The following is a 12,631-nucleotide window of genomic DNA, read 5'->3' on the forward strand; positions in this document are numbered from 1 at the left end:
CAGATATATGTCTCCACACCTGCCACCCAAGAGTAACCCTCCTATTCAGGGATTAGCTTGCGTTTGCAGCGGCGAAGGTTTGACTGTTGGCTACGGTCATGTTCAACTGCCTGCAGCACATTCTGCAGGTGCTGCTCCTTCCTGGCCACTGCGACAAAGTCGGATGTGAGCTTGACGCCACGCTCAGCACAGTCATTGACCACATTCATTGCACGGACATTGACCTCACTTTGTTTTGAACGCAGCATTGGTAGCCCATTCTTTGACATCCAGAGACAGAAATGCTGGATCAATGTGCAGCTGGTGCATCCCAAACCAGCAATCTGTGTTGGCGAGGTCGGCCAAGCTGGTGGTTGGCAAAAGGGTGGGGAACTTTGGCTTGCCAAAGCCAGTGCCAAAGCGCTGCTGAGGGACATGCATGGGAAGATCAGCTGGCTTGTGCTCCAAGATCGCACTGGCAAGTACACACTTGTCATCAAAGGGCACGTTGGTGCTGAAGAGAGCCAGGGGAAGCATCTCACCTGTCAGGTACCACCGATGTCTCTCCAATGCTTTGATTGCTGACGCTGCAATGCTTTCATCTACAGCCTTGTATGTCTGCAGGTGGTGGTAGAGATTGAGATCATTCAAGGCAGCATCTACAGCTTTTTCGCAGGTCAGCCACCACTTTGCGTAGATGTGTGTGATGAAGTTGGCAAATGCACAAATCTTCGGCACCTGCTGCCATGTGGTGATTGTGCCCTGGGGAAGCAATGCGATGTGCTGCTCCATCAAGGCCAGCTTGAACGTGTAGAGCAGCTTGGCCATCCATCGTGCCTTGTGGAGCGCTCCTGGTCGTTGGAAGGTCACTGGTGTCTGCTCTTCACCATCTGTATCCACAAACACAAGACACAGCTGCACAAATTCACAATAATCATTTTGCTTGTAGTCAATCACTTCTTTTGCACACCTGACAAGTTCAGCACGTAACTTGGCCAGGAATGGTTGCTCTGTGTTGCCAGGAATGTATCGGGACCATTGGCTGCTGGATTCTTGTGGTAACAGGTTCCAGTTCTGTCTCAGACGTGTGAACAAGGTAACCTCTGGCGAGCATGAGGACTCCACCTTCAGGTCTGTGAAAACCTGGTTCAGGAGGACTTCACCAATGTGGTGCCGGCACCCAGACCAAAGCAGTCGGCCCATTGAGAGCTGTATGGCAATGCAGGCTTCTGTGAGATGGCCGGTGTTTGATGGAGTGGTGTCAAATGCCATGTTGACAACTTGGTCAGTGCAGCACCAGTCCTGCAGCAACTTGCATGTCAACCGGGCAATAATCGCTCCACATGCCTCATTGGTCTGCTTCTTATACGCTGGGACACCAAGCAGTTTCAGCCGCTCTGCATCTCCAACCACTGTAAGACGATCCTCCAACTGGTGCACATTGCTGAGCATCGGTGTTAACTTGCTGTCCCAGTGTAGGGTGCACAATGAGGTGGTGTCCACTGCTTGTGCTGTTCCTCACTGATTGTCTCCAACACTTGCTGTCTTGCTCGGTCAGCTGTTGCATAGGATGCAGAGAGATGTGTATACTCACCGCCTGACTCTGTGACCAGGCCATGCGTGAAGGCAGCCTGTTGCATTGGTGACATCTTTAACCTTGTAGCCAGTGACACGACACTTGGTCGGCTAAGGATGTCATGTGGAATGAAGACGTTTGTTCCACTCTTCTTACGCTTCAGGGATGGTTTGCCCTCAGATGGTGGACAGACTGTATTAGAATCATTCTCCGGCTCCTCATCACTTTCTGACACCAAGCTGGACATTGCCGTCATCTCCTCCAGCTCCTTTTCACTGCGGGACTGCCTGGCTGCTGCGGCAGCTTGGCGCTCCTCTCGCTGCTTCACCTTGAGCTGCAGCCTTTTATCTAATACACCAAATGTGGCCACTCTGTCGGTCTTCATGCTGGACAAGAAAGCTAGGTCTTCAGGGTTATCAATTAGCTTTTCAACATTTGGAGGCCACAGCGGAAATGTGGCATCAAGTCTGCACTCCATTTTCTCCAATTGTTTCACTGCAGCCTGCTGGGGCGCTTGGCCTGAGAGATTTTCCGCAGCTTGTTGTTGGCATTAACCAAGTCTACCATCTTGTGGCAGGCACGCTTGTCGCTCACCATTGGGATGTTGGCCTTCTTGTAAAATGGCCGCACCTTCTCCAGGACATCCTTGGCTGCCTTGAACTGCGACAACGCTCCATTTGCACCAGGTTGCTTGGCAAGCATGCAGCGTAAAATCTGACGACCAGTTGGCAGCTTGGCACCGGTAATGATGCCATCCTCACTCGTGATTCTGGGGCCCAGACCAAAGACCAAGCTGCGACTGCGAGTCTGACAGGAATTAGTTGGTGTGGGCAGCATCTTAGGAGAGCTGGTGGATCGTGTTGTACAGTGCCTGAGAATGAAAATGATACAATGACGAGTGTTTGTAGTGTGTTTGTAGTGTTTAAAATCATATCTTAGCATACATAATATCTCTCAATTATGATAAATCATGCTTGCAAAGCCTCACATTTAAGCTATACATAGTCTAACTTCATCATTAAAATGATAACTTACCATTACATCACTACCAGAGTAGCTAGCTGTGCTTGCAAATATACCTATATTTAAAATGTTAATTTAACAACTACAGCGCTACTGTCAATAAACATGAGGCATCAATACTCTGAATATGATACTGTCTACTCTATATTAAATCACTGTTGATGTTAAGCTTAATAGCTCAGCTAACATAGTTAGCTACAGTAACTGTCATTAGCAAACTGTGGCTAGCTAATGTTAGCTAGATGCAATGAGCACAAAATACCTATAAATATGACTACATTTCATTCAAATTATGTAAATATACAAAGACACAACTACAGATATGGTAGTAATATGTAATAAGAGTATAAATACTAACAAAAAACAGTCTACTCATCACTGTTGTCCTCAGCAGGTGGCGCAGGTCCAGCATCTGGTACTGATGACAGGTCAAGGAGGACATCCACTGCATCGTTCTTCTTTTTCACCTCCACCCTCTTGTTCTTCATTCTGCTGTGCTGCTCATACCTTTCCATGTCTTTCTCCCTTTTCCTCTACTTGGTGGCTGGAATGTGTGAGAAGATGGATGGAACCCAGTCAGGGGACAAGGGGTCGTCACATTTGGCACCTAAAATGACCCAAGAGGGTTTATGTCCCACATAACAAGTTATTAGTAACATCAAGAACATTGTGATATCATTCCTTCAGACAGTGTTAACTTAGTTTTAGTCTTTGTCACTTACTGAAAATTGTATTTAGTTAGTCCAATTTCGTTTTTGTAAATGTTTACAGTAGGTAGCGGAACACAGTTTTAATTAAAGTCTAATTTTATTCCATGTTTTAGTCATTATGTTCTCAGACAGTTTCATGATACTGTAATGGATTTTGCTAAATGATATTTCTCCTGGCTGTAAGAAAAAAAAAGAGAAATAAGTTACGTTATATCCTGAGCTAGTTGTTTAGACATCTAGGCTATGTGTTTGTTACAGTACTTCATTCATATAATTAACGTTACCATAATAATTTATTCATGAAATAAAATGACGTAAATGAATAATATCATCTGAATTTTCACAAAATTTACACTGCATGCAAACTGGTAAAACCCTCTCCCCTTCCTACATCTGTTGTTATCTTTTCAGACAGAAAATGATTAGCAAGGCCGCTGGAGTTGGGTGCATAGTGTAGCGAATTATGGATCTTAAAAGAGATTAAAATTACACTTTGTCCCCCACTTGGAGTTTGTCATGGGGTGCTCTTTGGTAACAGTAGGCCTTTTGTTTCTCTGCGCTTTTGTTTCTGTGTTTTTGCGCAAAAGCGAAGGTGGCCTGAAGGTGTTTGGTATGTGCTATCGAAACATTAGATTTGCCTGGTTGATAGGGAAGGTGTTGCGGACGAGCGGTTCGTCTGTCTGTCATTGTTTGACAGGGGGAGAACCGCATTGTTTTGTGTGTAGTTGCTCTGTAACCTATGTTTGTTGGTTGAGACTGATAGGGGATTAAACAGTCTTTGCTATGTCTTTTTCCACATGTGGACAGTAGGTGGCTTCTTTCAGTGCACTGTCTGTGACCATGGCCCCTCTGTGGCTCACTTTGGTTGAGTCATGGGCATGCCTGCGTGGGGGACCACGACCAAAGGGGAAGTGAGTGGGTCGGAAGCATCGACCAGGTTGCCCTTGACCTGTGAGACAAGGTCAGGGATGGAACGCGGGGGCATGGCAGACACGGCAGGTGAAGACTGAAGGGGAATAGAAGACACAGTTTCTACATCTAGTGGACACCGATTGACGGCAAGGATCGAAGGGGCGGGTGGGTGGGAAAGAAAGTCGGTGTCATGTGGGAAAGAAATGGGCAGGGGCTGACGTACCTGTGTCCAGATCTTCAGCCCTTTAAAGTCTATCAGAGGCTCAAATCGATCAAGAAAATCTTTGCCAATGAGGAAAGGAATGTTGTTGAGAGGTGACATGTACACTGGGTGTACAACACTCATTGGACTCATTGGTCCAATGGTTATCTTTATCCAGGCTAATGCTGTCAAAGTAGTACTAGTGACAGAGTACGGTTGGACCTTCAGAACGCAGGTCTGAAGCTTCAAGTCGTTGTTTGACTTGTGTATGATGGACAGCAATTTTGTGAAAAGTGCTGATGACATCAAGGTGATATCAGCGGCAGAGTCCAGGAGTGCTTCATGTTCATTTTGGAGTGTCAAGGATATGTAATGTTTTCGGCTGACTCCTTTCTCTGTCAAGTGACCCAGAAATTGTGTGACTGGTGGGTCAGTAAGAATAATTGTTGCATCCTTGTGAGGAGACAAAGCTTTTGGGTCTGACTGTACTGCCAAGACTGCACCCCTGATGTAGTTGGTCAGGTTTATCAGTCATAGCTTTTCGAGCCAAGTTCTGGGCTGGCTTAAGTTCAGGTTCCTTGGGGTTCAAGTACAGCTCTTCAACCACCTCATGGGGCTGGTTGGAAGCGTGGTCAAGAGGAGTCGGGTCAAGTTTCACCGAATCAATGACAAAGATGTCAGATTTTTGAGTGTCTTCTTCCTGCATATCTTGGAGTATCCGACAGATGTCTTCAAGATCATTTTGGCTAAAACGTGATGGGTTAGACTTAACTTCCATCCTGTTAGCTTTCTGTTGGAAAGTCTGTGTGTCGTCGACTGGTCTTGCATCTCTTTTAGATGACTCACAACGAGATGGGTATGGGGGTCGTCTATCCCATGGATAGCAGTTCTGAAACTTGTAATGTTCTCCTTTCTCGTCCTCGCTGTCTTTACGATTTTCCCTGTTGTTAGGTGAAAACCTGTTTTGGCGGGATTTCACAGGGTAACCGTTCATGGTCTTTGAGTGACCTTACATTCTATTAGGCCAGAATGGTCTTGTGTGTCCACAACCTTTGTGGGTTCGTTGGGACCTCGACTGGCTAGATGACTTAGCCAACTGATAAGGTTGGGAGGCAGGTGCTGCCGAATTGTGTCCTATGTTATTATAAGCCCCTTCTAGTTCCATGGGCAAGGACTCTGTGTCAATGGCTAAGATGACAGGATCAGATTGTTTGATCTGAGATTGCTTTTGTTTGGCAAATCCCAAGGAAACAAGTTCACGCAGTTGTTGGATGGTTGACATGCGTGGATTTGCCATGATTCCAAGATGGTGACTGGTGCCAGGATGGAGGTTCTGGATGAAGAGGGTTTTGAAGTTCAAGTCTTCCTCCATCCCAGGCTCATTTCTGGAACCAAAGTAGGCCTGAAGGAGGTGATGGTAGTACTGCTGAGGAGATTCTTGTCTCCCCTGTTTGACAACCAAGGACGCAGTTAAGCCAGACTGTAAGGTGTGGTCAGAAAACTCTCTTTCTAATGCCTGGCAGAGCAGGGCATAGCTGTTTCTGACATAGTCAGGCTGTCGCTCAATAAACTTGCTAACGTTGCTGTTGAAGGGAGCCGGCGTATGCAATGAGAAAAGTGGCAAGGACCCACCTCCACATCTGCTCTCCTGGAAAGAGTCGTCGAACATGTTTCGTCGTGTTTGATCTATCTCAAGGGAGTATTGTGACTCTCTTTTAGCTGAATTGAGCTCAGTCTGAGTGATCTCCTGTTGTTTACGAGCGTCTTTAGCGCTGTCCCTTGCTTCAGCTAATTATTGTTTTAGCTGTTGATTTTTTTTTTCTTCGGCTTCCAGGTGGTCAGCGTAAGCTCGGTTTCGTAACTTTAAGTTATCAATTTCATCCATTGCGCGTTCAAGGGGGTGTGGACCTCGTCTCGGGTCTTACTTACCTCACCCAGCTGTTCTTGTAACTCAACTTTCACTTCGTTAAGTTCAGTGCATTGAGCTATTAGCTCTTTTTCTGCTTGAGCGGAGCTGCGGATTGTTTAGACAACTCCAGGTGGTGTTTGAGAAGTTCATTCTCTTGTTTTGTAACTGCTTAACTTGTTGCGCACGCGTTGTCAGATTGGCTCTGGCTCGTTCAATCAATTCATAGGCATTTTTGAGTCGTGCGGCTGCTACAAAAGCTAAGCTACCTAACATTTTAGTTAGTGCTTTACCTTTCAGTGGCTTGGACATGGACTTTGAAACAAGGTCAGTCATTATTGACTCAACTTCAAAGGGGTTGGTTTGCTGGATATGCTTTGCATAGCCAGACAGCAAACTCTCAGTTATGTCTGCTAATATAGTCTCCAAATTCTCAAGGGGGTCCTCATGACTTGAGATTTCAGGTACAGTTGAAGAAGTCATGTCTAAATTTTGAGAGTTGGACATGGGGTGACTTGGTTAAGAAATCTGATGCTCAGTGAAGAATCTTAATTAATTTCTAAATTAATTTGTGTTAAGTACACAGATTGAAGTTAAGATCTGTATATCACCTAAATTGTTTGTAAACAACTATAGATAGACTTGTGTATGTTTGCTGTAAAGCAGAAACAAAGAAAGATTATTATTATTATAATTAAGTTATTCGGTTTAATAAGTAATCCTTCGAAATTACTTTGGATAAGGGTTTTAAATTTTACTGTTTGCTTTAACAGTAAATTTAAAATAATAAGCTTTGCTCCTGTTGAATTAATTAAAGTATAGAAGCAAGCAAAGACTATGTGTGTGAATGATCGTTTATTTGTTTTATGAAATAAATCAATCAACTTAAAGTGATGTGAGGACGGGAGGGCACATATGAATATATGTGTACTGAAATTCAAAGTCACTTTAAGAGTTACAGTTTAATTCAAATGTAAAACAATGTTATCTGTTAGGACTAGTTTGCACTAGTTTGCTGTGATGTTTACAAGTGTTATTAATCTTAAACAGATTTCACACAAATTGATTTCAATGGAAAAAGGTAATGCAAAAAATTAAATTGGTAATTAATAAATCTGTTAATTAGTTATTGTTATCTTTAAGCCAGATTTGAATAAATTGGTTAAAGTTCACACAGCTTCTTTACTTTTACATGGACAAAGATTTGCATCAAAAGACATTCAAACTCAGTTAACCAAGTCAGCAACCAGGGGGCGCTAGGGATTATATTCTCTCGAATTTGTGGAGCAGCGGAAGAGGAAGACGGAGGCAGAGTCGTCAGAGCTGACGATCTTAGCACCGCCCACTGAAGGACCTCCGTTGCTCAGCTAAAGGCTATTTACTTTGACTCAAAACACAGAAAGAGCTTAGTTAATGGTCTAGTTAAAATAACGGGATATTCTCATAGAGCTGGTTCAGCATTTAGCTATTTCTTAGCGGTTCAAACCACAGCAGCGTTTAACAGGTCAGAGACGGGCTTCTTTTACATCAGTCTCTGGGATTAAAGGCAAACTAGCAATTTATGTTACTAGTCGAAGTAGAGGGTATTTGCACAGCATTAGCTTTGGCATTTAGCTGCTATCGTCAGCACACGTCCTCTCTGGGACGTTAAACAAATGGCTCAAACACTTGTGTTTATTCATGAATCAACACAGGCCTTTTCCCCGATGTAACACAGCGCGGTGTCGGGACACACCGAGCAGAAATAAACCTATTGGCCGAAACTACAGCAGGCAGTTCCGGTTGTTAGCAGGCTAGTTAGCTAAGCTAACCGACTAACGCAGAGGGTCTGAGGCAGGTTAAATCCTCTGGGACACGCAGATAAATTTACCAACAACTCAGGGCGGATTAACGGACTACTGGAACATGTAGATAGCCGTTATCCACCAAAGGCCTTTTAATAAGCGTGTATTACGCTATATGCATGCAGACTTTGAAAACAACAACATTTGTAGGCTGCAGACTCTACATCTATTGCTTTCAGTACAGAAAGTCGATTTATGCGCTTCCGGCACTTTATCACCACCGCAGGACGAGAGGTGACTTACGGCTAAGCGAATTAATTTTCATTCAGCTTCACAATTCAAATGCTTAGTTTAAATCATGACAAAAATTTAAAGATGCTCACACACAAACCAGCAAAAAGCATGTTTTTCTTTTAAGTGAATACAGTGATATTGAAAACCGCCTCACACAGGGCACCATAACAATGTAACGAATAATGGATCTTAAAAGATATTAAAATTAGCTGTGTGACGTGTGTACTTTGATGGTTGCCATTCTTTGTCCTCCTCCTCTCTGGGTTTTCTTTCTCAGACGGGATTCTGTAAAAGCACAACCCAGGCTTGTCTCCTTGTCGATTTGTGCAGCCAATTGCCAAGCAACTATCCGGCATTTTGGCCAAAGTTAAGCCAAAGCTAGTAAAAAAAAAAGTAGCTGGCGGGCAGTGGACAGGCAGTTGAAGTAGTGTCTTTTGCCCTCCAGGTGGGCGTTCCAACAAGGGCGTGACGTCACATGAAAACTATGAATGGACATACTGTGCAAGATATCTTTGTGTAGCTTTGTTAGTGTCGGCTATTTTTGAATGTTTGATAGTTTGGAGACATCATCAGGCTGTGGTAGTTTGAGCCCAGGGGCGTGTTTCAGAAAGCAGGTTTAGTGAAAATTCTGAGTTAGTTAACCCTGAGATGAGGGTTTTTCGGTTTCACAAAGCCAGTTCAGCTTAACTTTGAGTCAGTTACCCTGGCAACATACTCTGTGAACCTAACCTGCTCGCTGGCAGGTTTTCTTCAACTAACCCTGAGTTTGTCCTGCTCTTAAGTTGAAGCCTGCAGGCTGAAGGCAGTGGCAGACATGGCGTGTCCTTTTCTTGAAGAGCCAGTTGACGTCGAGGCGCAGATACTCCGCAGAAATCTCCGTCGGGAGAGGATTATTAGACCCCGATTAGATGTTTTGTCATTCCCTGATGAGTACCTGTTAGAGCGTTTCCTTTTCTCTGCATCAACAATTATTTATCTAAACAATATTCTCAGCCCTCACATCGTTCACATGACACATCGTGGACACGCTCTTAGTTCTGAGCAAATTCTTTGTATTGCAGTTTTTTGTACAACATCGGTGATGCAGAGCATGTGTCCAAGGCAACTGTCTGTCGGGCTGTCCGAAATGTGACACTTGCACTGAAACGGCTACTACACATGTTTGTAGTGTTTCCAAGTCACAGACCCACCAGACTTCAGTATCAGTCTAAGCAGTAATTAATTTAGGTCATGAAGCTTGAAGGACTAATCAGTCAATTTGATATATTTTAGGGTTTCCAGGTGTGATTGGCCACATAGATGGCACTCACATTCTGATCATAGCTCCTTCAATAAATGAAGGCACAATTTTGCTGGAGCCATAAGCTGAACAGCACAGCATTGTTATTTAAAAATGTTATCTTAAATCTTAATAACTTGTTACAATTGATCTTCACCTGTCGCCTTCAATTAATGTCAATGGCTCTGTGTGGTTTATATTATAAATCATAATGAATTTAAAGTGAAAACTAAAACACTGAATTAAATCTATTTACACTTTCATTATTCTTGGCTGAAATAATTCCATGCTATTACAACTACTTGGCCTAAGGCCACACTTTAGGATGATGTCATCACTATGATTTCATCACCATTGTGAAATAATCAAGAATCATGTTATTGATTATGATGTCATCATGGACCATAGCCATTGAAAGAATCCTTACATTACTGTGATGTCATAATAATAATGTTAATTCCAATACATGCTTATAATGACATCATCGTTATGGATTAAAGATCAAAGCCGTTGTTCAAAGTTCAAAGTTCTTTATTGAGGGAAGATCAAAGTTTTTGCCTCTCTCCTACACACAACCTAATTAGTGAGAACACTGCAGTTAATCTGTAACTTCATTTCAACCACGTGATCACAAGTCATAGTGTAGGAACAACCTTAATCACACATCACAGTGTAGGAACCACCTTAATCACACGTCACAGTGTAGGAACCACCTTAATCACACGTCACAGTGTAGGAACAACCTTAATCACACGTCAGTGTACTATTAGTAAAGAGCAACAGTTAGACATGTCTAAGAAAACAGAGAAATCAACCATGGAAAAAAATGGAGGTCAGAGAAAACCCCCTGCCAAAAAAAATTTTTCAAAGTTTGATCTAATGAACGATGAATTTTTGCTAGACATGAATACTGCTTCAGTGAAGAAATACATTGCCGTTGTTGAACTAAATGGCTCACTTAAAAAACAGGTTGAGGAATTGAGACATACTGTAAAAGAGCTTCAGGGGCAGAAAAGGGCCACAGATAAAAGACTAAGTATACAGGAAGAGCAAATAAAAAAGAAGGACAAAGATTACACTCAGATAAAAACTGAAGTAATTGAATTGAGAAAAGACGCAAAACTCCATCATATCCTTAAAGAGGACATGCGTCAGTTATCAGACAGGTTTAGTAATGAACAAATAATAAAGGAAAACCTTTTAAATGACATTAAAAACTACATAAAGCAAATGTATACAAAAGACAAAGAAATGTACTACAGGGATAAACATATTCACCATTTACAAATGAATAATGAGGAATATATTGAGGAAAAACGCCAACTACTACGTAAGATTTCCAGTCTAGAACAAGATGAGCAGACTTTAAAAGATAAGATACAAAGTCTAAAGATGGAGGTAGAAGACCAGAACATCTTAATGAAACACTTACGACAACATATGGACAAACTAAACTCTAAGGCAACTCATCTTCAAGAAAGGCTGACTTTGTCCACTTCGCTCATTAATAACAGAGACCAGGAGATAACAAAAACTAGGCTTATGACTACTGAGATTGAGAATCACGCAAGGCAGCAAAAAAGGCAAAATGAAGAAGTCATGGGTCAGATGGAACTGGTTGACCAGAAGTTGGTCAAGGCCAATACAGAAATTACAGACAATAACAAAAGAAATCAAGACCTATATAATGACATCAGGCACAAGGACTCAAACATTAACAAGACGACCTACGAGCTGAAAAGCATTCAGAGAAAGTACTCCTCTTTGCTGAAAGAGACTGGACTTCTGAGGAACCAACTGCAAGGAGAAAAGCTATCACATGAGGACTCGGTTTCTACCGCTAATAGGGAGCAGGTCTGCTTGCAGAAAGAACTGGACAAGCTGACAGAACAGAAAAACAAATTGGACAAAGAATTATTTTGTACCCAACAGGAGTCATTACAGCAACAGCGGGAGATCAACCAGCACAGAGAGACAGTGATGAAGCAAGGCCAGGAGCTCAAACACTGCTATCTAGAAGCAGACCTTGCCAACTTAGAAATTTCCGCAAAGAATAGAGAGATACATTTCAATAATTGGAATATAACTAACCTTTTGCGCCAGATTGCTCAACTGAATTTCAAACACAATCATCCTGGGAGTAGAGTTGATTGTCATGAACGTTTGCCTCGGAAGACTGATGCCCAGTTAAGGAAGAATCTTGAGCACATGGAGGCCCAGGTGAAGGAAAAGGACCAGAAGATTTATGAGTTGGAACACAAGTTTGCTCTGCTGCCACATGACGCAATCGAGAAGCTCCAACAGACCAAATGGGACCTGGGAAAGTATCAAAAGAAGCTTAAAGCAGCACAGGGAGCTGCCAACGCTTACGAGATTCAGTACAAGATTGTAGAAAATGAGAAAAATAGGCTCTCTGCTGATAAAAGGAAGCTCGAGTTGGAATCTGGAAACTCAAGGTACAGTCGTTTGCCCCCTATTTCCTCCAGAATGGCCCAGACACCCTCGGAGAAGAAAGTAGATGACCAGTTTGAGTCTGGGAGAATATCAAGACACAAACACTTCGGACTTCGGCAATATTCTGCTCATTCAGAAGATGCATCAGGGATCATCCCCAAACCTCCCCTGAAGGTCCAGGGAATAGAAATAAGGCCACATCCACCTAAACCCCGTAAATAACCCACCCTCTCCAGCCCAACACCTGCCATCATAGCTCCTCTGTACATATTCTAACTATATTTATTTGCTTGGGTTTTCACCGGGTGCTCCGGTTTCCTCCCATTATCACAGACATATATATTATATTGTAAATAGGTGGACTAAAATGTATGTTGTAAAACATTCCTAGCTTTTATAAATAAGAAAAGTATAAGTAACTAAACAAATGCACAAACTGCCCTTAACCATTCTTGCCCTCCAAGGTCAGGGAAAACTCACTGTATAATACCACCATGAAAAGTCCACAATAA

The 12,631-nt window shown here is 42.8% G+C and overlaps 1 protein-coding gene across 1 annotated transcript; it reads right to left on the reverse strand.

Annotated features, from left to right (window-relative positions):
• Positions 1–268: 268 nt before the first annotated feature.
• LOC128364085 (uncharacterized) lies at positions 269–1,463 on the reverse strand. Its single transcript, XM_053324573.1, has 2 exons — positions 522–1,463; positions 269–405 (listed from the first exon to the last, which is right to left on the reverse strand). Exons 1-2 carry the CDS (start codon positions 1,429–1,431, stop codon positions 290–292), a joined length of 1,026 nt encoding a protein of 341 aa, XP_053180548.1. The 5' UTR covers positions 1,432–1,463; the 3' UTR covers positions 269–289.
• Positions 1,464–12,631: the final 11,168 nt, after the last annotated feature.

The sequence above is a fragment of the Scomber japonicus genome, chromosome 9, assembly GCF_027409825.1.
Source record: "Scomber japonicus isolate fScoJap1 chromosome 9, fScoJap1.pri, whole genome shotgun sequence".
NCBI lineage: Eukaryota > Metazoa > Chordata > Actinopteri > Scombriformes > Scombridae > Scomber > Scomber japonicus.